At 37.9% G+C, this 26,565-nt stretch overlaps 1 protein-coding gene across 7 annotated transcripts in view; it reads right to left on the reverse strand.

Moving 5' to 3' along the window:
• Positions 1-450: 450 nt before the first annotated feature.
• ARSJ (arylsulfatase family member J) overlaps positions 451-26,565 on the reverse strand; it is an 86,620-nt gene continuing 60,505 nt past the window's right edge. For 3 of the 7 annotated variants that reach the window (XM_081485273.1, XM_081485246.1, XM_081485293.1), the window contains one exon: positions 451-4,425. In XM_081485273.1, the coding sequence (XP_081341399.1) occupies positions 3,027-4,307 (1,281 nt within the window). In that variant the 5' untranslated portion in view covers positions 4,308-4,425 and the 3' untranslated portion in view covers positions 451-3,026. Of the gene's footprint in view, positions 4,426-11,620; positions 11,721-24,664; positions 24,718-26,565 lie in introns of those variants that run through there. The other 4 variants (XM_081485283.1, XM_081485264.1, XM_081485258.1 and 1 more) reach the window with 3 other exon arrangements.

Consider the following 26,565-nt stretch of genomic DNA (forward strand, 5'->3'; position numbering starts at 1 on the left):
TTTGAAAAGACCCTGATGCTGGGAAAGATTGAAGGCAGGAGGAGAAGGGGACGACAGAGGATGAGATGGTTGGATGGCATCACCAACTCAATGGACATGGGTTTGGGTAAACTCCGGGAGTTGGTGATGGACAGGGAGGCCTGGCGTGCTCCAGTCCATGGGGTTGCAAAGAGTTGGACACGACTGAGTGACTGAACTGAACCGACCATACCATCTCATGGGCTTTCCAGGCAGCTCAGTGGTAAAGAATCTGCCTGCCAATGCAGGAGCCGCAAGAGACACAGGTTCGATCCCTGGGTTGGGAAGATCCCATGGAGAAGGAATGGCAAGAAACTGTATTCTTGCTGGAAAATCCCACGGACAGAGGAGCCCGGCGGGCGACAGTCCATGGGGTCTCAAAGAGTCAGACATGATTTAGCGACATTAAAACAACAACAATATCACCTCATACATTTCTTTTTTTTTTTAATTGATTTTTATTGGAGTACAATTGATTTACAAAGTTATGTTAGGTTCTGCTGTACAGCGAAGTGAATCAATTATACATCAACATATATCCTTTTTTAGATCTTTTTCCCCATATAGGTCATTACAGAGTATTGAGTAGAGTTCCCTCTGCTATACAGTAGGTCCTCACTAGTTATTTTATACATAGTAGTGTATATATGTCAATCCCAATCTTCCAATTTACCCCTCCCCTCACTCTTTCCCCCTTGGTAACCCTAAATTTTTTCCCTACATCTGTGACTCTATTTCTGTTTTGTAATAAGTTCATTTGTACCATGCTTTAAGATTTCATGTGTAAGCAATATGATATGATATTTGTCTTTCTCTGTCTAATGCACTTCACTCAGTATGACAGTCTCTAGGTTTGCCCATGTTGTTGCAAATGGCATTATTTCATTTTTTATGGCTGAGTAATATTCCATTGTTACCTCAAGAAATAAACAAAAAATTTGCATACATTTCTTCAATCACAGTTGTAATATCACACATCATAGTTCTACCTCTAGATTTTTCAAATGTAAACACTTTGAGACTTTCAGGCAGTATTAGGAGATAGCACCTTAAAGACAACTCCAGGGCTGACAGGGACCATATCAACTTGTCCTCACTGATCACTCATGATAAAATTCATTACAGATGATGCTCCTTTAATCTGCCTCATGATGTCTGCATATGTGAGTTTCAAACTAGATGTTTAACTACTCTAGGTAGGATCCATACTTTCACTTCTTTGTATCTTCCCACCATGCTCACTTGGTATAAGAGTAAGGTCATTATAAATCTTATTTATTAACAAGAGAACACTTCTCCATGCAGTAGCCAGTTGTAAACACCGCCTATTTGCAAAATCCATTTTATGTTACTATGTTTGTTAGCAAATCATACATTCATTTGCCTATTTGTAAAGACTTTTGTTTGTTAAAATGACTAATGTAATTCTATAGAGACATTAAATCAGAAAAGCCACACAATTTGCTGGTGCTAAAAAATATGTCATTTTAATAATTAAGATACATAAATAAAGTGTTTATCATAGAAATAATAAAGTTGTCTCTCAATTCTATACAAATACTGAATTTCCAAGCAATTTGTAAGGAATATATTCATCTTCTTACACTCACAATAATGGTTGAACAACGATGTTTATCATTTTTTAATTTTTATATTCTACAAATTCACACACTATTAATTTATAGTATTACAGTGCTTGATAATCTTAACAATATGAAATAAAATTCTTCTATTGGTATGTAGAAAATAAAATAAAATAATTAAAATTCATTTGTATAAATTTTTATGAAAACAAAATAATATTTTTTCTGTAAAAATAAATTATGTACTTTGTGTTGAAACATCATTCTATTAAAGTGTTTAGAAAAAAGTTACATTCACGTTTTGGCAGTGTGCTGAAACATTCTTATTTGCCATTCTCTCATGTATGATAAAGTGAGGTGCAAGCTGTTCACATGTGAGAAAACAGCTTATTTTCACAGGAAAGGAAACAATGTAGGAAATAGAATTCATTTAAAAAACCCAAGTGTCCTGTGATCGAAATACAAAAATTCACTAAGAAACAAGCATTTTTCAAGGCCTTTGAGGTGATGCAACTTTTGACTAGACTTATCAAAGGTGGTTTTTAATCATGCTACCCTGTAACTTCCATTAAATTAGACCAGTCCATCAACTGCTGGTTAAAGTTCAATGTTATAATTTAAAACATAGTGTTTGGTCAACTGACTGAAGCACAACAGTTGAACTCATCACTGACCACCTTTTCTAAAGGAGCAAGAGAAACAAACATCCCCATTCTGCTGTAAGCGTGGCTCCCAAGAGTAGCACCTTTGGCACTGAGCACAAGTTTTCCAGCTGGCAGAAGTCTCTGGAGTAGCACACACGAAAACTGTCTGATGCTGATGGCAGGGATCCTATTGATCCAAATTTGCTGGTTCACCTAGAAACTGGTGAAAAACTTGGCAGTGATTTAAGTTTAACCAGAGAGGAAAAATCCAACAGAGATCCAACAAAAATCCAATGGATCCAACAAAGATCCGTCTAGTCAACGCTATGGTTTTTCCAGTAGTCATGTATGTATGAATGTGAGAGTTGGACTATAAAGAAAGCTGAGTGCTGAAGAATGGATCTTTTGAACTGTGCTGTTGGAGAAGACTCTTGAGAGTCCCTTAGACTGCAAGGAGATCCAACCAGTCCATCCTAAAGGAAATAAGTCCTGAATATTCATTGGAAGGACTGATGCTGAAGCTGAAACTCCAATACTTTGGCCACCTGATGCGAAGAACAGACTCTTTGGAAAAGACCCTGATGCTGGGAAAGATTGAAGGCAGGAGGAGAAGGGAATGACAGGATGAGATGGCTGGATGGCATCACCGACTCGATGGACATGAGTTTGAGTAGGCACAGGGAGTTGGTGATGGACAGGGAGGCCTGGCATGCTGCAGTCCATGGGGTTGCAGAGTCAGACATATGAGCGACTGAACTGAAGACCGGAAAAAAATGTGTACTTATCCACGAGAAATCCCTGAATGGCAGTTTGGAAACGAGCGCTCTTTCTGCTGTTTCTTCTTTGTCTTACTTTTCTTCTGCTTCTTCTCAGCCTTCTTTTTGCTTGGCTTCTGTTTCTTGCTTTCCTCTTTATACCATGGCCCCCAGACTCCTCCGTTGAGCCGAGGATTACTTCTGGGGTCTTTGGGGGGGTACCTGACAGGCACCGCGGTTTTGTTGAACTGGGAGAGCCTCCGGAGGAGCTGCTTTACGATCCCGGGATACCTGTTGGAAAGGTCCACTCTCTCGTACGGGTCGGCTGTGATGTTGAACAGCCACACGCTTTTGCCCGTTGACAAGGTAATCCGCTCACTGTGCCACCGGTTTGGGCCCAGGTTGCTGAAGGACTGAGGGGGCACCCAGTCACTGTATCCCGGGTTCCCTGTGAGCAGCTTCCAGTGCTGCACCCTGATAGCAGACTGAATGGCAGTGTTCCAGATGCCATAGCCTGCGGCCCAAGAGCCGTTTTTCGCCTTGGTATAAATGGGGTCAATGTTGTGCAAAATGTCTACACGGGGAGAACGAAGGCCTTCGCTTATGGTCTCCCAGACATCATAGCCATCCAGCTGAATGTTCTCATCAATCTGTCCCTCAGCCAGTGAAATCAGAGTGGGGTACCAGTCAGTGATGTGCACGAGCTCCTTACACACGGTGCCCTTGTTTTTCAGGAGTGGGCTGTGCACGAAGCCAACAGCCCGGATCCCCCCTTCCCAGTAGGTTCCTTTGCTACCTCTGAGGGGCCAGTTGCTTCCTCCTGCTGTGGGCTGACCACCGTTATCTGAAGAGTATATGATAATGCTGTTGTTGTAGAAACCATATGTCTTCAGAGCCAGGGTCACGTTATTAATTGCTTCGTCTAAGCAGGAAAGCATGGCAGCATACCTGCGTCTGTTTATGTTGACAATGGATCTGTAGTGTTCAAAATACCTTCCAGGGGCTTGCAGCGGAGAGTGCACAGCTTGGTAGGCAATGTATAAAAATATAGGTTTTCTGGGGTCATGAGAAGCTAAGATTTGCTGCACTCTCTGAGTGTACATCTGTGTGGAGTATATGCCATTGTCATAGTCCCAGGCAGCATTGTCATTTTCATACAAGTCATAGCCACACATCCCAGGACTGTCACATTTGTAGTGTGTATAGTAATCGCCACTTCCCAAGAGGGAACCAAAAAAGGTATCAAATCCTCTCTTGGTGGGCATACATTCTTTTCTATAAAAACCCAAGTGCCATTTTCCAACCATATGTGTTGAATATCCAACCTCCTTCAGCTTCTGAGGTAGGGTTGCATTGTCCAGAGGTAAGCAGTTGGGTTGGGTAGGTCTTATGATAGAATGTTGAAGTCCGGTGTGTATCTGATACCTAACAAAAGAATAAAAAATGTGTCAATGCAGGATAAAAGAGAGATTTCACAGAAAACAATGATTCTTCTATTACATAATGTTTCTATGAAGATAAATGCTACCCCAAATAAAATACGATCAATTCAGTATTTCTCCTGTTGACCCAAAAGTCCCGCCATAATTAACTACACATTTAACATTTGAAATGCATTTTCACTTAAAATCAGTACTTTTGAAGCTAAGATTTCACTACTTATTTCAAAGTCTTTTTAAAGTTCTTATAACATAATTAATTTGAATAAACTTTAATCATTCAATTAATTATATGATGCACCAAACTAACATGATAAAGGAAAGAATGTAAATTTCAGAGTGTTTGTAACCGAGCAGGATTTTGTGGATCTTACCATACAGTTGTGCTCATTTCACATGCTAGTAAGGCAATGCTCAAAATTTTTCAAGCTAGGCTTCAGCAGTACGTGAACGGAGAACTTCTAGATGTACAAGGTGGATTTAGAAAAGGCAGAAGAACCAGAGATTAAATTGCCAACATCCTTTGGATCATAAAAAAGCAAGAAAATTCCAGAAAAAAAAATCTGCTTCATTGACTACACTAAAGCCTTTGATTGTATGCATCAGAACAAACTGTGGAAAATTCTTAAAGAGATGAGAATACTAGACCATCTTACCTGTCTCTTAAGAAACCTGTATGCAGGTCAAGAAGCAACATTTAAGACATGGACATAGTACAATGGACTGGTTCAAAATTGGGAAAGTAGTATGACAAGGCTTGTCACCCTGCTTGTTTAACTTATGTGCAGAGTACATCATGCAAAATGCTGGGCTGGATGAATTACAAGCTGTAATCAAGATTGCAGAGAGAAATAACAATCTCAGATATGCAAATAGTACTATTCTAATGGCAGAAGGCAAAGAGGCACTAAGAATCTTTTGATGAGGGTGAAAGAAGAAAGCGAAAAAGCTGGCTTAAAACAACAACATTCAATAAACTAAGATCATGGCATCTGGTCCCATCACTTCATGGTTAATAGATGGGGAAGCAATGGAAACAGTGACAAACTTTAATTTCTTAGGCTCCAAAATCACTGTGGACAGTGACTGCAGACATGAAATTAAAAGATGCTTTCTCCTTGAAAGGAAAGCTATAGCAAACCCAGATAGTGTATTAAAAAGCAGAGACATCACTTTTCCAACAAAGGTCCATATAGTCAAAGCTATGGTTTTTCCAGTAGTCATGTATGGATGTGAGAGCTGGATCATCAAGAAGGCTGAGCGCCGAAGAATTGATGCTTTCGAACTGTGGTGCTGGAGAAGACTCTTGAGATTGCCTTGGACAGCAAAGAGATCAGACCAGTCAATCCTAAAGGAAATCAACCCTGAATATCACTGGAAGGATTGATGCTGAAGCTGAAGCTCCAATACTTTGGCTACCTGGTGTGAAGAGCCCATTCACTGGAAAAGGTCCTGATATACTGCTGTCAGACATGACTTAGCGACTCAAAAATAACAACAAGGACCATATGGGGCCTTCTCAGGACAGACCACGCTCCCCCTCCCCACCACTCCCACACTTCCATGTCCTCTCTTGCTTCTTGTTTGTAGGAAAACTATACCCTTCTAGGCCTTCCCCAAATTCCAAAGAATATATTTAATCAAAGAAGTGAGAAAAATGCAGAAACAAAGGAAAACATTCAAGTATGAAAAAATAATAATAACTTAGCCATTAAACAAAGTCAAAGAACTTTAGTTTCTCCTCAGTGGCCATAAATAATATTCTGAGCTTTATCTTTTAGCTATTTTGTAGATTCTGAAATCCTCACCAGGTGGAAGAAGTTAACTATATGCTGACCACAAGCACAAAGAACCCAAACCAGTTGGAACCAGAAAGTTGAAGATGTTGATTCCTGATTACATCACCATCAACAAATCAGAAGAATGTTCATCTTAGAGTTTGGGTTTTTGAGCATTAGTTGCCTAAACTCTTTGCGTAGGGCCCTGCAATTAACACTTTTTTCGTCACCACAACTCAGTATCAGTAGATTGGCTTTACTGCACCCAGGTGAGGGGACTCAAGTTTGGTTTGGTAATATGCTGTTGTTGTTACTGTTGTTTTTGGCCTACAGACCTCACATTAGCTCCTAAATCATTTTTCTGAATAATTTATTTCAAGCCAATTTGAAAGTACTAAAAATACATATAAAACTGTATAAAAATCTCCTGTTTGATTGTCAAAACCTGTTAAATATCTGTAGTGAGAAACAGAACCTCTCTGAATCACAATATATTGTTGTTGAAAAGCCATTTTAGAAAGTGTTTTAGCTAGTGCTAAGTAAAGATTATATTTTTCCTAAAACAGTAGGAAATTAATCCTTTCATATGTTTCCCACTGTCTCTTTTTAAGAAAATTACTTTCACTTACAATTTAGTATAAGAAATTGAGGTAACCTTTCTATACATTAAAATTAAATATATGTTGATTTCTGGCATTGTTCTCTTCCCAAGGATATTTGCCAAGGGCTTTTATCCCACCAGAAAATGGTTATTATCACATAAGTGTATGAATTTTCAATTGGGTCAAGATGTGCCCACTAGTTCATGCCATCTTAAAAGTGATTAATTCTATAGTTTTATTATATAAGTTCAAAACAAGTTTTGAATAGGAAATATAGACATTCTGAGAAAACGAAGTTTGCAAAAAGGGTTAGTGCAAAAATCAAAATATTCCTGTAATCAAATTACAAAGAGTTATATTGAGATAAAAAATAATTCAAAAAAATCAACTGAACCTTAAAAGTCCAATATGTTATATACGCCTTGGATTGACTAGTTTATTTTTAAATGTTCAAATGATAGTATAATACAACTGTGAGTTCTTTCAAAGTGTCAATTGCAGTAACAGGCTGAAGGTTTATAGAAGCTGTAGTAATGTCCAGGCAGCATTCATATGGGCCCCGTCTACTCTGCTTATCATTTAGCTGCTGAAGTTCACAATGAATACAGTAATGAACTCCAAAGAAACAAGGTTTTAATAAATATAATTTAGTCCTAAATTCATAAAGTATTACTGCTCTTGATAGTTCCTGATCCAGTTCAAGATCTAAAACATTAACTTCTAAAACCACTAACTTTTGTATAAGCACATGACAAACTGATAACACCTATCAATATAAACAATGAGGATATTTAAAGAGGAGATCACTGGAGATCAGTGGAGAAATAACTCCAGAAAGAATGACGGGATGGAGCTAAAGCAAAAACAACACCCAGTTGTGGATGGGACTGGTGATAGAAGCAAGATTCGATGCTGTAAAGAGCGATATTGCATAGGAATCTGTAATGTTAGGTCCATGAATCAAGGCAAACTGGAAGTGGTCAAACAGGAGATGACAAGAGTGAACATCAACATTCTAGGAATCAGTGAACTAAGATGAACTGGAATGGGTGAATTTAACTCAGATGACCATTATATCTACTACTGTAGGCAGGAATCCCTTAGAAGAAATGCAGTAGCCATTATAGTCAACAAAAGAGTCTGAAATGCAGTACTTGGATGCAATCTCAAAAACGACAGAATGATCTCTGTTCGTTTCCAAGGCAAACCATTCCGTATCATGGTAATTCAAGTCTATGCCAAAGAAGTTGAAGTTAAACAGTTCTTTGAAGATCTACAAGACCTTCTAGAACTAACACCCAAAAAAGATGTTTCTTTTCTCTATAGGGGACTTGAATGCAAAAGTAGGAAGGCAAGAAACACCTGGAGTAACAGGCAAATTTGGCCTTGGAGTACAGAATGAAGCAGGGCAAAGACTAATAGAATTCTGCCAAGAGAATGCCCTGGTCATAGCAAACACCTTCTTCCAACAACACAAGAGAAGACTTTACACATGGACATCACCAGATGGTTGACACCGAAATCAGATTGATTATATTCTTTGCAGCCAAAGATGGAGAAGCTCTACACAGTCAGCAAAAACAAGACCGGGAGCTGACTGTGGCTTAGATCATGAACTCCTTATTGCCAAATTCAGACTGAAGTTGAAGAAAGTGGAGAAAACCACTAGACCATTCAGGTATGACCTAAATCAAATCCTTTATGATTATACAGTGGAAGTGAGAAATAGATTTAAAGGACTAGATCTGATAGACAGAATGCCTGATGAACTAAGGATGGAGGTTCGTGACATTGTACAGAAGACAGGAATCAAGACCATCTCCAAGAAAAAGAAATGCAAAAAAGCAAAATGGCTCTCTGAGGAGGCCTTACAAATAGCTGTGAAAAGACAGGAAGCAAAAAGCAAAGGAGAAAAGGAAAGATATACCCATTTGAATGCAGAGTTCAAAAGAATAGCAAGGAGAGATAAGAAAGCCTTCCTCAGCGATCAATGCAAAGAAGTAGAGGAAAATAATAGAATGGGAAAGACTAGAGATCTCTTCAAGAAAATCAGAGATACCAAGGGAACATTTCATGCAAAGATGGGCTCAATACAGGACAGAAATGGTAGGGACCTAACAGAAGCAGAAGATATTAAGAAGAGGTGGCAAGAATACAGAGAAGATCGTACAAAAAAGATATTCAAGACCCAGATAATCAGGATGGTGTGATTGCTCACCTAGAGCCAGACATCCTGGAATGTGAAGTCAAGTGGGCCTTAGGAAGCATCACTACAAACAAAGCTAGTGGAAGTGATGGAATTCCAGATGAGCTATTCCAAATCCTGAAAGATGATTCTATGAAAGTGCTGCACTCAATTTGCCAGCAAATCTGGAAAACTCAGCAGTGGCCACAGGACTGGAAAAGGTCAGTTTTCATTCCAATCCCAAAGAAAGGCAATGCCAAAGAATGCTCAAACTACCACACAATTGCACTCATCTCACACGCTATTAAAGTAATGCTTAAAATTCTCCAAGCCAGGCTTCAGCAATATGTGAACCATGAACTTCCAGATGTCCAAGTTGGTTTTAGAAAAGGCAGAAGAACCACAGATCAAATTGCCAAAATCCGCTAGATCATCAAAAAATCAAGAGAGTTCCAGAAAAACATCTATTTCTACTTTATAGGCTATGCCAAAGCTTTTGACTGTGTGGATCACAATAAACTGTGGAAAATTCTTCAAGAGATGGGAATACCAGACCACCTAACCTGCCTCTTGAGAAACCTGTATGCAGGTCAGCAAACAACAGTTAGAACTGGACATGTAACAGCAGACTGGTTCCAAATAGGAAACAGAGTTTGTCAAGGCTGTATATTTTCACCCTGCTTCTTTAACTTATATGCAGAGTACATCATGAGAAACGCTGGGCTGGATGAAGCACAAGCTGGAATCAAGATTGCCAGGAGATATATCAATAACCTCAGATATGTATATGACACCACCCTTATGGCAGAAGGTGAAGAAGAACTAAAGAGCCTCTTGATGAAAGTGAAAGAGGAGAGTGAAAAAGTTGGCTTAAAGCTCAACGTTCAGAAAACTAAGATCATGGCATCTGGTCCCATCACTTCATGGGAAATAGATGGGGAAACAGTGGCTGACTTTAGTTTTCTGGGCTCCAAAATCACTGCAGATGGTGACTGCAGCAATGAAATTAATGCTTACTCCTTGGAAGCAAAGTTATGACCAACCTAGACAGCCTATTAAAAAGCAGAGACATTACTTTGCCAACAAAGGTCCGTCTAGTCAAGGCTATGGTTTTTCCAGTGGTCATGTATGGATGTGAGAGTTGGACTATAAAGAAAGCTGATGCTTTTGAACTGTGGTGTTGGAAAAGACTGTTGAGAATCCCTTGGACTGCAAGGAGATCCAACCGGTCCATCCTAAAGGAGATCAGTCCTGGGTGTTCATTGGAAGGACTGATGTTGAAGCTGAAACTCCAATACTTTGGCCACCTCATGCGAAGAACTGACTCATTGGAAAAGACCCTGATGCTGGGAAAGATTGAGTGCAGGAGGAGAAGGGGATGACAGAGGATAAGATGGCTGGATGGCATCACCGACTAGATGGACATGGGTTTGGGTGGACTCCGGGAGTTCGTGATGGACAGGGAGGCCTGGTGTGCTGCGGTTCATGGGGTTGCAGAGAGTCGGACATGACTGAGCGACTGAACTGAACTGAACTGAAAAAGGAGAAATCTATATGTTGTGAGACTGTGGGGAAGGATTTGTGGACATGGGTTACTAATTATCTTATGTAGAAAATGTAGTTGGCCAGAGTATCTATTCAATTCATTGAACAGCTAACCAATTGAAGTCTTTCTAATTAAAACTGGGCACTTCTGCACCTAGTACTAAAGGCAAAGACAATTGAGGCTTTTGAAAAGTGTAAAATACAGAAAATGTTCACACAAAAAGAGAGTAGTAAAGAGGTCTGCTGCTTTCAGAAATGGTACAGTGTTGGCAGACACAGAAGAGAGTACAGAGCTATTAATCAGCTGTGTGGTTTCTGTCTACTCCAGCATAGAATGGTTTTCATATTGGAAAACTTAGAATCAACAATATAAAGGTTTGGCAGCAGCTTCTAACAGAAGAGAGCTTTCAGGGAAGTGAAGAAGTGAAGTGAAATCACTCAGTCGTGTGCGACTCTTTTGACCCCATGGTCTGTAGCCTACAAGGCTCCTCTGTCCAAGGAATTTTCCAGGCACGAGTACTGGAGCGGGAAACCATTTCCTTCTCCAGGAGATCTTCCCGGCCCAGGGATCGAACCTGGGTCTCTCACACTGCAGGCAGATGCTTTACTGTCTGAGCCACCAGGGAAGCTGAGTTCAAGACTCTGGGACCAAATAGATGTTTGATGCAGCATTAGAGGCAGGGGTTAAGGGTATGTTTTGTTTTGGGAGTCAGAGAAATCAGGGTTTGAATTTGTTCGACTGCTTATTAGCCGTGTGACTTTGAGCAGTACTTAACCCCCGATCCTCCATTTCTTCATCTGTAAAAGAGGGATAATAATGTATATTGGATTGCTGTAGCAATGAAAGAGAGCACAGAATCTGATAAGGAGAGTACATTCAATAAGTGATAGCTTTTACTATATTATTCCAGAGTTCTGAATCATGTTACTAACATATGTCTTTCAAGTTTTATAACTGACAGACTTTTCACATGCTTTACTGTGTTTAGTCCTCGTTACAACAGTGAGAAGTAGGATTGTTTACATTCATTTTATAGATGGAAGAATAGAGATACAGAGATATTCCCCCACCTCCTCCAACCTGCTTCACCAGGCTGTGATACGGCTTCCTGAACAACACAGGCTAAACTGGATACTCTTCCTGTCTCCTCAAGAGTTAAGTCCAGCACTTCTAAAAAATCAAGGAGCAGAGGAAAGATACTGTCAGTCTTGAGAAGTTAATCTAACTTTCTAATTAAAGATAGGAAGAATTTATAAACCAAATAGTGAGGCTTATGCTGATCCTAGAAAAATTTGAGAACGTATTTTTAAGTAGATAATTTTTGAGCATTTTTCTTTAAAGCAAATTAAGCAGGGTCAAAAAGAAAAGTCCTCCCAAGTTACCTTCATTTTCTTTTTAAAAATGAGGAGAATTAAGAAAATAGCTTAGGAAAATGATTTTGTTGTTTAGTCGCTAAGTTGTCTGACTCTTTTGCGACTCCCTGGACTGTAGCCCACCAGGCTCCTCTGTCCATGGGATTTCCCAGGCAAGAATACTGGAGTGGGCTGGCCCTTCCTTCTCCAGGGGACCTTCCCAACAGAGGATCAAACCCCCGTCTCCTGCTTGGCAGGTGAATTCTTTACCACTGAGCCACTTAGGAAGCCCCAGGAAAATGATAGGCATTTGAAAAATCTGCCCTTGATTCTTTCCTTATAAAATAATGGAAAATCAACTGGATGACAGCCCTGCATATTCACAATAAGAATGATCTTATTCTTTCATAACAGCTAATTTCGAAGAGAAAATTTTCATTAACATGATCTTCTCTGGTTTCCACAACTGTGCGGAACAGGCAGGGGGGTTCCATCTATTAATTCCATCTAACAACAACAACAACAATAAAAGGACACTGAAACTCAGAGTAATTTAGTGGCTTTCCTAAGTTTTATAGCTGTAAGTTTTGAGTTCTGTACTGGAACCCAGACTTTGGGCTTTGGAAACTTTCTAGTGTATACTCACAGCTACTGTTAGACCCATGTAGAGTTTGGATTAATTTATCTGCATTAATCTTCAACATTTATTCATTTCCATAGTTAAGCAATATTACTGAGTGTATAATGTGTGCCAGGAATAAGTTTTTGTTTTGTTTTGTTTCTCCCCCTACTCCCAGAGCTGTTATATTAAGTCGGTTAAAAGTAAAGATCCTACTGGCAATGAAGGTATGAGTTCCTGAACCCTGGGATTGGATGGAGTTGGCACTATCAGTCATGGAGAACAGCACTGAATGTTAACAACTTTTCTTTTCTCAGGAAGGAGATGGCTGGGATCTAGGGAAGTTCTTGATCGAGTTTTTGGCTTGTCAGTGACATTGACTTGGCAACAACCAACTGGAAGGCCAGTCAGATAATTCTTCAAAAAAATTACAAAATAGCACATTGATTAACATTAACTAACTGGTTGAGAATTCCCAGTCTGGAAGGTAGGTTCTGAAACAGCACAACTGGACCCTTTCTTTGGCTTCAACTCATTGATTATTATTATCCACGATTTGAATAAAGAAATAGAAGTCATGTTTATTATCTAGGAGGAATAGTTAAAAGTGGATAACGAAGATTCAAAGTAATCTAAGTGACCTGAATTGTTGTTGAAATAAATACAATGAAATATACATAGAAAGTTAAGGAAGGGCTTAAAGACTGAAGTGAAGTCACTCAGTCGTGTCCGATTCTGTGTGACCCCATGGACTGTAGCCTAACAGGCTCCTCCATCCATGGGATTTTCCAGGCAAGAATACTGGAGTGGCTTGCCATTTTCTTCTCCAGGAGATCTTCCCAACCCAGGGATTGAACCTGGGTCTCCCATGTTGTAGGCAGACACTTTATCATCTGAGCCACCAAGGAAGTCAAAGACTAAAAGGGAATATATCAAAAAGATGTAGAATCCTGAATTAAGGGAGTCTTAATGGGCCAACTCTGGGAAAATGCAAGCATCAAAATAAACAGTGATAGTAATAAATTACACCCACAGAATAGGAAACCTTGAATTCACACTAATATGAATAATAGGAAAAGTTTGATATGTAGTGTGATATAAAAGTACCTCCCCACAAAACACGTATTAATTGTATATATGGAAAAGGGAAACCACACAGTGGAAGTGCTCAATTAACACATTAATCAAATGATCAAAGTTAACATAATCAGTAATCAGGACAAATTGGCATCATGTGCTACCAGATAAGATGCAATGAGAAGAACATAGCATTGATTATACAGCATTCTACTCGAAAGTACATAATCTGAATCTAATCCTCAGCAAACATCAGGGAAAACCAAACTGAGGGACATTCTACAAAATAACTTGCCCAAAATGGTCAAAAGTATCAAGATTATATAAGGCAAACAAAGACTAAGAAACTTCCAGTTTGAAAGAGACTGAGGAGTCATGATGAATAAATGAAATATGTGATTCTGAATTGCAATGGTTACAATAAGAACATGGTTGGAGAACTGGCAAAACCTAAATGCAGTCTGAAAACTAAATGTGAATAATAGTGTTTTCATGTTCTTGATGGCTGTGTTTTGGATAATGTGGGTAACTATCTTTGTAGGACATACACAATAAAGTACTGGATATGATGGGGCACCATGTCAGCAATTAACTCTCAAATGGTTCAGGAAAAAAAAGTTACTTATATTGTGCTCTACTTGAAGATGTTCTGTAAGTACAAGATGGTTTCAAATTTTTTAAAAAATAAGAGAATCTAAACAAAAGGCATTACATGTTAATTAAAAAAACTCAACTGCCTACATGTTAGTTACATGCTGCTGTTGCTGCTAAGTCACTTCAGTCGTGTCCGACTCTGTGTGACCCCATAGATGGCAGCCCACCAGGCTCCTCCATCCACGGGATTTTCCAGGCAAGAGTACCGGAGTGGGGTACCATTGCTTTCTCCTGTTAGTTATATATGACTGTGTAAATAACTGTGGAAAGTTGAATCTATTAGACTATGAATTTAACAGAAAGCAAAAAAGAAAAATAAGAGCTCAAGTATATACACTGTACTATTTTATTAATTATAATAATTATAGAAATGTATACAAAATAGAAATTAAATTAGATGAGGTTAAAAAATGAATATAAATAGAATTTCTGGCATTTCTTCTTGCATTCTAACGAATTATCCTGCATTGCTCTAGGCTGTCAGGACTACATTTGCAGATCACTGGTATAGAAAGGAGATTGTAGACAGATGAAAAATGAAAACAGATTTTTTAAGGCTACTGAAGTAGTTTGGGTCAAAGATGATGGTAGCTTGGACTACCATCTAGTGGCAGTAAAAATGGAAGTGGATAGATCAAATGTATGCTTTGGACTTAGAACTTTTAGGGCCAAATCAGTGAGGGAAGGATGATGGAAGGACAAAGGAAGAAAAATCAAGAATGACTTCTAGATTTGTGGCTTTCAGAACTTGGTGAATGGAAGATGGACCATCTTGGTCTCTGTTCCTGTAGTATATAATTGGGACTAATGGGTAACAGTACAAGGAGGCAGATTTCAACTCAAAGTGGAAAAAAAAAAAAATTCTAAGAAAGAAAAGAAACAAACGCCAAAAAAATCTACCAAAGATTCTATAAAAGGCACACCTGAACTGGAAAAGAAGTACTAAATGACACTTAAGATTCCTTCTAGAAAAAGAAAACTTCATGGGTCAAGGACTACAGCTTAGTGTTTCCATAAAGAATTCCATATAAGCTCAAAGCAGCTTTACAAAACCAAGTTTATATCATGTACAGACAACTGACAAAGAAGTTTCCACAATGTATCAACATATATTTAACTTCTTTTGAACAATATAAAGTTAGATTAAGAGATAGGTTTTTCACATAATATATTCTGAATACACACTGTAATCATATTTGCTAAAAAATAAACTAATTTTGAAATTTAGTGGATTTTTTTTTGTCTCCATCTGGCTACCATGTGAAGAAAATTTCATACGAACAATAGTAAAACTAGAGTTGATGCCAAATCTCCTTAAATCTACAACCACCATTCTCACTTTCCGCCAACTTAAAAGAAAAGAGCTAAGTGGACGTTTCAGCGTGGCATTAGAATACATGAAGAGTTTTGTAACTTTTAAAAATATTAATTTATATTATTGAGTGCTGGCAGTGGCAGTAATTTTTAAATTCTCTTTTCTAAAAAATGTCTAATTTTAAAATAATCGAATATTATTATTTTAATCCAGTTACACATTTAATGTAGCCTTATAAGTATAAATACAATGATGAAAGAAATGAATACTAATAGTTTCATGCAGATTCTGAAGCCCAGTATGGTTATAGGGTACAAAAGCAGCCAATAGTGCAGTAAGAACTTGAAGGGAAGGGGTCAAGTACACATGATCACAGTTTACGAATCAAATGTCACACAGATATGTATGTTAGAAATATATAACTTATTTTCCATATTCTGAAAAGTGTTCCTTTATTACTTCCTTCCAAGTGACATCCTTTTTTTGTTTGTTTGTTTCGAAGAGTATAACAATTTATAGGCGTTAATTTTATTGTTTAGTACTTATATCTTTAGGTGGAGGGTGAGGTGGGGGAAGGGTGTCATACCAAGTCTATGCCTTGTTTTTCATCTCATGAACAAACATTCACTCGTTTATGAGATGAAAACTCGGCATAGTTAGATGAATTACTTATTTACCACTCTTTTACCCACCATGAGTCAGACACTGCTAGTTTTGGGGATGACAAAGTTGAATAAGGTGGGTCCTGCTCTCAAGGAACTCAGTCTACCTAAGATATAGATAACAATGATCATGACTGGAGTAAAAGCTACCACAAAGATGACCACAGCATTCTCTGGGTACTCACAGCAGGGTCAGGGAATGTGAGCCACATTAGATCTCAGTGTAGTCGTAGGAGTATCTGGGTGAATTTGGGAAAAGGATAGATATTTAAAATGCAACAACATGGACAAAAGCAGTTTCACAAGGGAACGTGACTCTGAGATGATTCTCAAGGGATGAGGAGCCATCCAGGTAAAGGGCTGAAAGGAAGCCAAAGAGAGAGTTTCAGCAGAAGCATGACGTTCAAATACAAAAAGGGAGAGAGTTTGGCCCTCTGAGAACACAGATTCAGACATAAATTGGCAGGAGATGAGAGTATATAGACAAGTAGGTTCCGAATTCCAGAGAGTGGTTCTACAGCCTCCAGCTCTGCTAAGGCTTTAGTACTTAATGGAGTGTTCACAGGAATCCAGAGAATGTTTTTGAAAAGAGAATAACATAATGAGTTTTGCATTATAAAAAACACTCTGGTTGTAGTGTGAAGAATGCATTGGAATGGAACAGGACTTAAGCAAGGGAATTTGCACTAATCTAAGAGATAAATGTTGATAGTCAAAATGAAGATGGGTAACAGAAGGAATGAGAGAAGATTAGAGATTCTAAAGAGGGACTTTTAATAGAGTTACAGGCCATATGTGAGAAGCATGGGCGAGAGAAATGTTGAGAATGAGTCCAGAATGTCTGGTCAGGGGGGCTGAGGGAAAAGAAGCTTCTTGCACTAAGAAATCCTGGAAGAGGAGCGGGAATGATGGGAAGGTGGTGAATCCTGCTCTGCATCACACTGGAGGCACCTATAAGATACCATCTGCAAGTTTATGGATGAAACAACAAAGATTTGAGACTCATTAGCATATAGGTCATAGATGAATTCACCACAGCACATGACATCATCTAAAGACAGAACAAAGACTGAGAGCCAAGGAAATACCAACATTTAGAATTAAAGCAAGGAGCACCAGGGAAAGTCTGAGATGAAACAGCTACTGTACGAACTAAAGTAGTAGAGGGGAGTTAGAGTCACCTGTTTAACAATCACAGCATTCCATACTGTGAAAGAGCCAAAGAAGGTGAGAATTGAACAGGGTCACTGGATTTCACGAGTACGTGTGACCTGTTAAATAATATTTTAGTAGAATGGTGTGGGAAGAAGACCAGATTTTTGTAAGCTGAGACATGACTGGAAAAGTGAAAATGTCTAGATGGTGAGCACAGACTACTTCAAGACTATAAATGAAAAAGAAAAAATAAAAGAACATATGTGGCTCTAAGCACTGATGTGGGTAAGTGCATATGATGTACTGCTGAGTGAGTGCAAGAACATCTGGCTACAGAAGAATATCTTACTGCATTATTATCTCTTTATAATAAAAAGTATTTAAGTTCCATGAGGGCAGGGACTATTCATTGCTGTCTCTGCACCACCTAAAATAATACTTGGTTCATAATAGGATCTCAATAAGTATTTTTTTGAAGGAACAAGTGAATAAATGTAAGTGTGTATGTATTCACTGAGAGAGAGAGAGAAAATGTAAAGATACACACCAAACCCTCAGACATGATTATTTCCAGGGGATAATAATTGTGGGAGAAGAAGAAACTGTCACTTTCTGTTACATAAATTTATATAGAGATGAAATCCAGATGAATCGGTTTCAAAATAACTAGTTTATTCTACTAGGATTAATTATTAATATGGGACTAATTTTACCAAGGCATTAGTTAGTCTTGGTAAATAAAAAAAGAAATCTAAATACCAGTTGAATGGAAACACTCACTCATTTTATCAAGGAATTTTCTTTTCAGTAAGGACATTTACTTGGGAGATTACCTTTATTTATTTATTTTTTAAAATTTATTATTTATCTATTTTTTACTTTACAATATTGTATTAGTTTTGCCATACATTGACATGAATCCGCCATGGGTGTACATGTGTTCCCCTTCCAGAACCCCCTTCCCACCTCCCTCCCCATCCCATCCCTCTGGGTCATCCTGGTGCACCAGCCCCGAGCACCCTGTATCATGCATGGAACCTGGACTGGTGATTTGTTTCACATATGATAATTTACATGTTTCAATGCCATTCTCGCATATCATCCCGCCCTCACCCTCTCCCATAGAATCCAAAATACAGTTCTATACATCTGAGTCTCTTTGGCTGTCTCACATACAGGGTTATCTTTACCGATTTACTAAATTCCATATATATGTGTTAGTATACTGTATTGGCGTTTTTCTTTCTGGCTTACTTCACTCTGTATGATAGGCTCCAGTTTCATCCACCTCATTAGAATTGATTCGAATGTATTCTTTTTAATGGCTGAGTAATATTCCATTGTGTATATGTACCACAGCTTCCTTATCCATTCGTCTGATGATGGACATCTAGGTTGCTTCCATGTCCTGGCTATTATAAACAGTGCTGTGATGAACATCGAGGTATACGTGTCTCTTTCAAGTCTGGTTTCCTTGGTGTGTATGCCCAGCAGTGGGATTGCTGGGTCATATGGCAGTTCTATTTCCAGTTTTTTGAGGAATCTCCACACTGTTCTCCATAGTGGCTGTACTAGTCTGCATTCCCACCAACAGTGTTAGAGGGTTCCCTTTTCTCCACACCCTCTCCAGCATTTATTGCTTGTAGACTTTTGGATAGCAGCCATTCTGACTGGCATGAAATGGTACCTCACTGTGGTTTTGATTTGCATTTCTCTGATAATGAGTGATGTTGAGCATCTTTTCATGTGTTTCTTAGCCATCTGTATGTCTTCTTTGGAGAAATGTCTGTTTAGTTCTTTGGCCCACTTTTTGATTGGGTCGTTTATTTGTCTGGAATTGAGCTGCAGGGGTTGCTTGTATATTTTTGAGGTTAATTGTTTGTCCATTGCTTCGTTTGCTATTATTTTCTCCCATTCTGAAGGCTGTCTTTTCACCTTGCTTATAGTTTCCTTTGTTGTGCAAAAGCTTTTAATTTTAATTAGGTCCCATTTGTTTATTTTTGCTTTTATTTCCAATATTCTGGGAGGTGGGTCATAGAGGATCCTGCTGTGGTTTCTGTCGGAGAGTGTTTTGCCTATGTTTTCCTCTAGGAGTTTTGTAGTTTCTGATCTTACGTTTAGATCTTTAATCCATTTTGAGTTTATTTTTTCTGTATTGTGTTAGAAATTGTTCTAGTTTCATTCTTTTACAAGTGATTGACCAGTTTTCCCAGCACCACTTGTTAAAGAGATTGTCTTTTCTCCATTGTATATTGCCTCCTTTGTCAAAGATAAGGTGTCCATAGGCGTGTGGATTTATCTCTGGGCTTTCTATTTTGTTCCATTGATCTATATTTCTGTCTTTGTGCCAGTACCATACTGTCTTGATGACTGTGGCTTTGTAGTAGAGCCAGAAGTCAGGCAGGTTGATTCCTCCAGTTCCATTCTTCTTCTCAAGATTGCTTCGGCTATTCGAGGTTTTTTGTATTTCCATACAAATTGTGAAATTATTTGTTCTAGTTCTGTGAAAAATACCGTTGGTAGCTTGATAGGGATTGCATTGAATCTATAGATTGCTTTGGCTAGTATACTCATTTTCACTATATTGATTCTTCCAATCCATAAACACGGTATATTTCTCCATCTATTTGTGTCCTCTTTGATTTCTTTCACCAGTGTTTTATAGTTTTCTATATATAAGTCTTTTGTTTCTTTAGGTAGATATATTCCTAAGTATTTTATTCTTTTCATTGTGATGGTGAATGGAATTGTTTCCTTAATTTCTCTTTCTGTTTTCTCATTGTTAGTGTATAGGAATGCAAGGGATTTCTGTGTGCTGATTTTATATCCTGCAACTTTACTATATTCATTGATTAGCACTAGTAATTTTCTGGTGGAGTCTTTAGGGTTTTCTATGTAGAGGATCATGTCATCTGCAAACAGTGAGAGTTTTACTTCTTCTTTTCTAACCTGGATTCCTTTTATTTCTTTTTCTTCTCTGATTGCTGTGGCCAAAACTTCCAAAACTATGTTGAATAGTAGCGGTGAGAGGGGAGATTATCTTTAGAACAGAAGAAAGAGGATGGTATGTGCTAAATGAATTCTGTGCTCATAGTGACTCCACAGAATATAGCCCACCAGGATCCTCTGTCCATGAGATTTCCCAAGCAAGAATACTGGAGTGGGTTGCCATTTCCTTCTACAGAGAGTCTTCCAGACCCAGGGACTGAACCCTCTCTACTGCACTGGCAAGCAGATTCTTTACCACTACACCACCAGTGTCTCCTTTTACTAAACAAGGAAAAGGATAATTTATCATATAATTTAAAAAACTCATGCCTGTGATGGTCTTTGCTGGTCATCAGAGCCTGGGGTTTATCCTTGGAATTGCCTTGCTCCAAGGCAATTGCTACACTGATTACAGTTTTCCTGGTCTCCTAAAACACATGGCTGCAAGTCACATGGTAAGTGCTTTCCTTCAGAAAAAATTCTTCTTACTCTCATCTATAGTGTGTGTAAATTCTTGTTAGTTTCCATAAAAAAATTAGCTTCATCTCTAACTAAAGAGACTTTGCCATGACCCCTTTTTTCTGTGTTATCTTTTAGATGTATTCCTTTTAGAGAAATACTGGACTTTCTACACTTCATTATTTAAAAAAAATAAAGTTTAAATCATAAATTAAGACTATCAAACATCTAACTAAATGAACATTCACTTATATAGTTAATTGATTCCTTATCTGCAAAATTCTTTACAGAGTAAAATTTAACAGGGAACTCCAGAGTGCATTTAAAGTAATTTAACTTACAGAGACTTTTTCAAGGACACATGTATTCCATAAAGCAAAGTGTACCCATATTATCAAAATAAAATTTCTATTTTTCTTGCTATTTTCACTACTACAACAGAGTATTATTAAATCAATGTAGAAAAATGTGATTTATCTTCTCTGATCTAAACAGAAAATGTGCTTAGAGGTATAGAACAGAGAGTAGCTTAAATATTAAACCACATTTCATGTTACCAGTTTTGCCCTAGAGACAGGATGTGTTAAAGAAAATATCTTTAGCTAATATTTTGCTGATATTAGCAGAAATTTTCAATGTAAAATACAGCTTCCTTGTAAAAAATCTTTTAAATTTTTTTTGAAAATATGATCTATTCACTTTCTCTGTATTTATCAGTTCATCATTTAGCTAATTCCTCTGGAAATAGGACTGCCTTATTTTCAAATGTTGGTAAAGTCCAACATTTTCTTTATGGTTCTGACTTTGAGAAAAAAAATTAGAACTTGATATTTCTGTTCATCAAGTGTCTTCTGTAGAAATTGGACCAACAAAAATGTGGTAACATTCTTGCATCTTTGAGCAGGATTACCTCCTCTTACCCATGGTTTGGAATTCCCTTTCAAATAACTGAGTATCTTTGCACCTGAAATTAGCCACACATAGGTGAAAGTACTTCATGACAAACTCATGTGGAAGACATCAGTGTCTTAGCTGCAAGCCAAGGCTTGCAATGGCTCAGTAGAGAAAATGACGGCAGTCTTCAGAAAAATTCACAAATTCAGTTTAACAAGAACTATGTTTATTAAGAATTTACAATATTCCAGGCACTGAACAGTGGAGGGAACAGAAAGGATAGTGAGAACTTATGATAAATAACTCTATGGGACATTTATGATATACTAAGGATCAAAAGTAGAGAATAATTTTTATGTTTTAGGGAAGTTTAGAGAAGAATATACTCGATAATTCCTCAAGACAGTTGGTTTACTGCACTTTCAATCAATTAGCATCATTTGTAAAGGAAGTTTATAATTTTGTTGTAAAGCAGTTGCAACTGAAGGTAAAGACAATTACTGAGTAAAAACTGTATTAATTGGTAACTAAATTCTCCCAGCTAGAGCCGTGTATTTTCATGTTGCCATCATTAGAAATAGAATACAGACACCAACTGACATGTATTAAAAACATGTATTAAATATTTTCTTTCCTAGAAGATAAATTTATGGACTTCTAATCTATCTGTGGCTTTGTCCTTTTATTGGTGTTTTTTCTAACAGTGATGACTATTGATTCTGTCCCAAATACAGATATTGAACTATTTTAAATAGCTTAGGATTTATTATTAAAGTGGCAGTATTAACAAGTAATTAGTGCTGGCAGATAAAAAAGTGGAATTGATATTTTATATTCTGAGGTTTTGAACTTTGTAAGTAGTTAAATGAAAGAAATTTAGCAAATTTAAACAGATTCCCTTGCCCTAATCAATCTTATAGATCATCTTTCTTCTACCCCATGTATAAGAATAAAGTTACAACTGACTGAATTTTATATAATAATTCCTTTGATTCAGTTTTTTCCTTTCTGTAGAAAAATACCCAGAGTATTTGCTAAATTATTCTTAAGAAGTTCTATTATGCTTGAAATACTTCATAGTAATAATAATTCTAAAAATTGGAGATAAAAAAGAAGAATAAACATGCCCTGAAGACCCCCTACACAGGTTTTTGGTTTTGATTTTTTTCTTTTTTTGTTAAGATTATAGAAAATAAAATACAGAAAACATACAGTAAATTGTAAAATGTTACACAAATGTTGAGCTTCCCGGGTGGCTCAGTGGTAAAAAAACTCGCCTGCAATACAAGAGCCACAGGAGAGGTGGGTTCAATCCCTGGGTTGGGAAGATCCCTTGGAGTAGGAAATGGCAACCCATTCCAGTGTTCTTGTCTGGGAAATCTCATAGACAGAGGAGCCTGGCTCACTCATCCATGGGGTTGAAAAGAGTCAGACACAACTGAGAACAGACATACACATGTTAGTTATAACTATTATTATATCTTCTCTCTTCTATGCATTTCCTGTCCATGAACTGATTAACTCCACATCCTTCTCCCACTGCTCTGTTGTGTGCAAACAATGAAGCCAAGCAAAGCAAAAGATCATGTCATCATTTGGGACGAGGGAATTACTGTCTTGCCCACTGTCTTTCCTCCTGATAGTCAGACTGGAAATTCCAATTGTCAAACTGAAGTTTACCCCATGTAGTTGCTTATTTTTAACCTTGCTTGACTAATTTGTCAATTCCTTTAAATGTCTATGCTGCTGCCGCTGCTGCTAAGTCGCTTTAGTCATGTCTGACTCTGTGTGACCCCATAGACGGCAGCCCACCAGGCTCTGCCGTCCCTCGGATTTTCCAGGCAAGAACACTGGAGTGGGTTGCCATTTCCTTCTCCGTTTAATGTCTATAGAGGAATGCAAAGAAATAATTCACATTGATCTACAGGGAAACCCATGTGCCAAGTACTCAGTTTTACTTTTACAAAATAAATGTTCTGAATAGAGACAGTTTTGTAAGAAGAAGGATTTGTTGTTGTTCAGTTGCACAGTCCTGTCTGACTCTTTGTGACCCCATGGACTGCAAAACATCAGGATTCCCTGTCCTTCTCTATCTCCCAGAGCTTGCTCAAACTCATGTCCATTGAGTCAGTGATGCCATCCAGCCATCTCATCCTCTGCCACTCCCTTCTCTTCCTGCCTTCTATCTTTCTCAGCATCAGGGTCTTTTCCAGTGAATCGGCTCTTCACATCAGGTGGCCAAAGTATTGGAGCTTCAGCTTCAGATCAGTCCTTCCAAAGAACATTCAGAATTGATTTCCTTTAAGATTGACTGGTTTGATCTCCTTGCTGTCCAAGGGGCTCTCAAGAGTCTTCTCCAGTGCCACAGTTTGAAAGCATCAATACTTCAGTGCTCAGTATTCTTTACAGTCCAACTCTCACATTCATATATGATTACTGGAAAAACCATAGCTTTGACTAGACAGAGCTTTGTCTGCAAAGTAATGTCTCTGCTTTTCAATATGCTGTCTGGGTTTGTCATAGCTTTTCTTCCAAGGAGGAGATGTCTTTTAATTTCATGGCTGCAGTCACCATCCACAGTGATTTTGGAGCCCAAGAAAATAAAGTCTCATTCTTTCCACCCCCCCTTTATTTATTTTATGAATGTTGAGTTTTAAGCCAGCTTTTTCACTCTTTCCTTTCACCCTCATCAAGAGGCTCTTTAGTTCCTCTTTGCTTTCTGCCATATGGGTGGTATCATCTCCATATCTGAGGTTATTGATATTTCTCACTCTAATATGTTATTAGAGTGTTCAATATATCATATGCTTATCAATAACTCTGTGATTCTATTACTTGCCCTTGTCATTAAGGGTTATTTTACTTTAAATTTACTATCCTGTAAAACAACAGAGATAAGGATTAAAATGGCAAATTCACTGCAGAGAATCTCTACTCACCAGTTTCCTCATTTCCATTTTTATGCCTCAGTTTACTCAGTTGCTTCAGTAACCTGAAAATGAGGTTAATATTAGCACATTTCTCATTGAGTTATTATGAGGATTAAAAAAGCTAGTATATGCAAAGTGCTTGGAGAAGGAAATGGCAACCCACTCCAGTATTCTTGCCTGGGAAACCCCATGGACAGAGGAGCCTGGCAGGCTATAGTCCATGGGATCACAACAGTTGGACACAACTTAGTGACTAAACCACCACCACCATGCCCACCATGCAAACTGCTTTTAACTGTGTCTAGCACAGAGAAACACAACAGAAAAAAAATCAAAGGGTTCAATGGGGTTACCAGAGTTTTGGCAGACTTAACACGTTTCCCAACCTTTGATTGTTATGTGGTCTCCAAGTAATTACCACTTGTCAAATTTTGGTGTAGTAATCAACAAGAGTATCAGAAGTATCTAAAAATATGATTCGAATACATCTCCTTTTTCAGCTATATACCTTTAAGAAGCTAAGTTTTCTTCACATCCTTCATATATAACAACAATGAAAATCCAATTATCTTCTATTAAGCCAGGCATTAAAGAGAACAGTGAAATTAAAAATAATGGTACCTTTCTCACTTCTTTTTAGAAAAGCATAGTTATAGTCATAAAATCATTTTATTTATGTTAGTATGTAATTGGTTTGTCATTTTAAAATAAATATTTTAAGAAATTCACAGTTTTAATTTCTATTATAGCAAAAATCAACAGTATTAACTCATATAAGCAAAAGACTTTGGAGTCTTCTGTGATTTTGGGGAGTGCAAAAGGGCCCTGAGGCCTAAAAAGTTTGAGAACCATTGATGTCTTAATATTCTCTTAATTATTCTATGATTAAAATTTTCTGAATAGATATATCAATCATTACCAAACCTAACTAACAAATACTTCTATGAAATAGTATTTTGTGGTAAAAAGAACAAAGGATTAGGAGTAGAAATTCTAACACTGACTTCACTGTTAACTCTCTAGTAAAGTGAAAAAAATGATTTTTTTAAAGCAAAAACAGTATGCCAGTTCTGGTAAAATTCAATGGTGAAAGTTTTCTGTATTGCTTTCTTCAGCTTCTGGAATAGCTGGCTTTAGTTTTTCCAAAAAAAGTAAAATAAGTAAAGAAAGAAAAGACTATTTTTCATATCTGGGTTTCACTGAAGCTGAAAGGTATACTGTCCTAGGAAGAAGATGAAATTTAGCTGAGATCAGGGCTCAGCTCTAGGAAGAGATGACCATGAGACTGTGTGAACCTCTAGTAATTAACAGAAATCCTTGGGACACCACGGGACTTCCCACAAAGAGATGAAATCAGTTTTAGGCAAATGAAATCTCAAAGAAAAGGGTAAAGTTGAGCATTAACAAACAGGCATTGGCTAAAGTAAGTCAATTCTCCGTGTGTCCACATCCGCTTCTTCAAAATGGAAAGATGATACTTACATCACAGTATTATTAAAGACATTAAAATGAGTTTATATAAGTAAAATGTCTATGTAAACAATAATGTGCTGAATACATTGATATTTTTAAAGTAACAAGTGGAGCTCTGGATCTGTCCTCAGAGCACATGGCTTTCAGGTCATGCTCCATCATTTGGATCCATTGCTTACTCTTCCTGTACCTAAGTTTCCCCTCCTGTGTGAGGAGCAGGGGTAGTTAGTGAGGTGGAGAGCCAGAGAGATGGCAGAAACCTGTTACTATGCAACATGACCCGACGTTTTCAGAAAAGTTAGTAATGCCTCAGAAAAGTATTGGGAATCTTATGGAGAAAGGAGAGGGCAGAAGTTTATGGGTCAGCGACAAGAAGAGGAAGCTGGAAGATGGACAGATGCAGGAACACAGCCTAGGAAAGGCAGAGAAATGATGGG

This window comes from Giraffa tippelskirchi, chromosome 1 (genome assembly GCF_054371585.1).
Source record: "Giraffa tippelskirchi isolate mGirTip1 chromosome 1, T2T-mGirTip1v1.2.pri, whole genome shotgun sequence".
Lineage (NCBI taxonomy): Eukaryota > Metazoa > Chordata > Mammalia > Artiodactyla > Giraffidae > Giraffa > Giraffa tippelskirchi.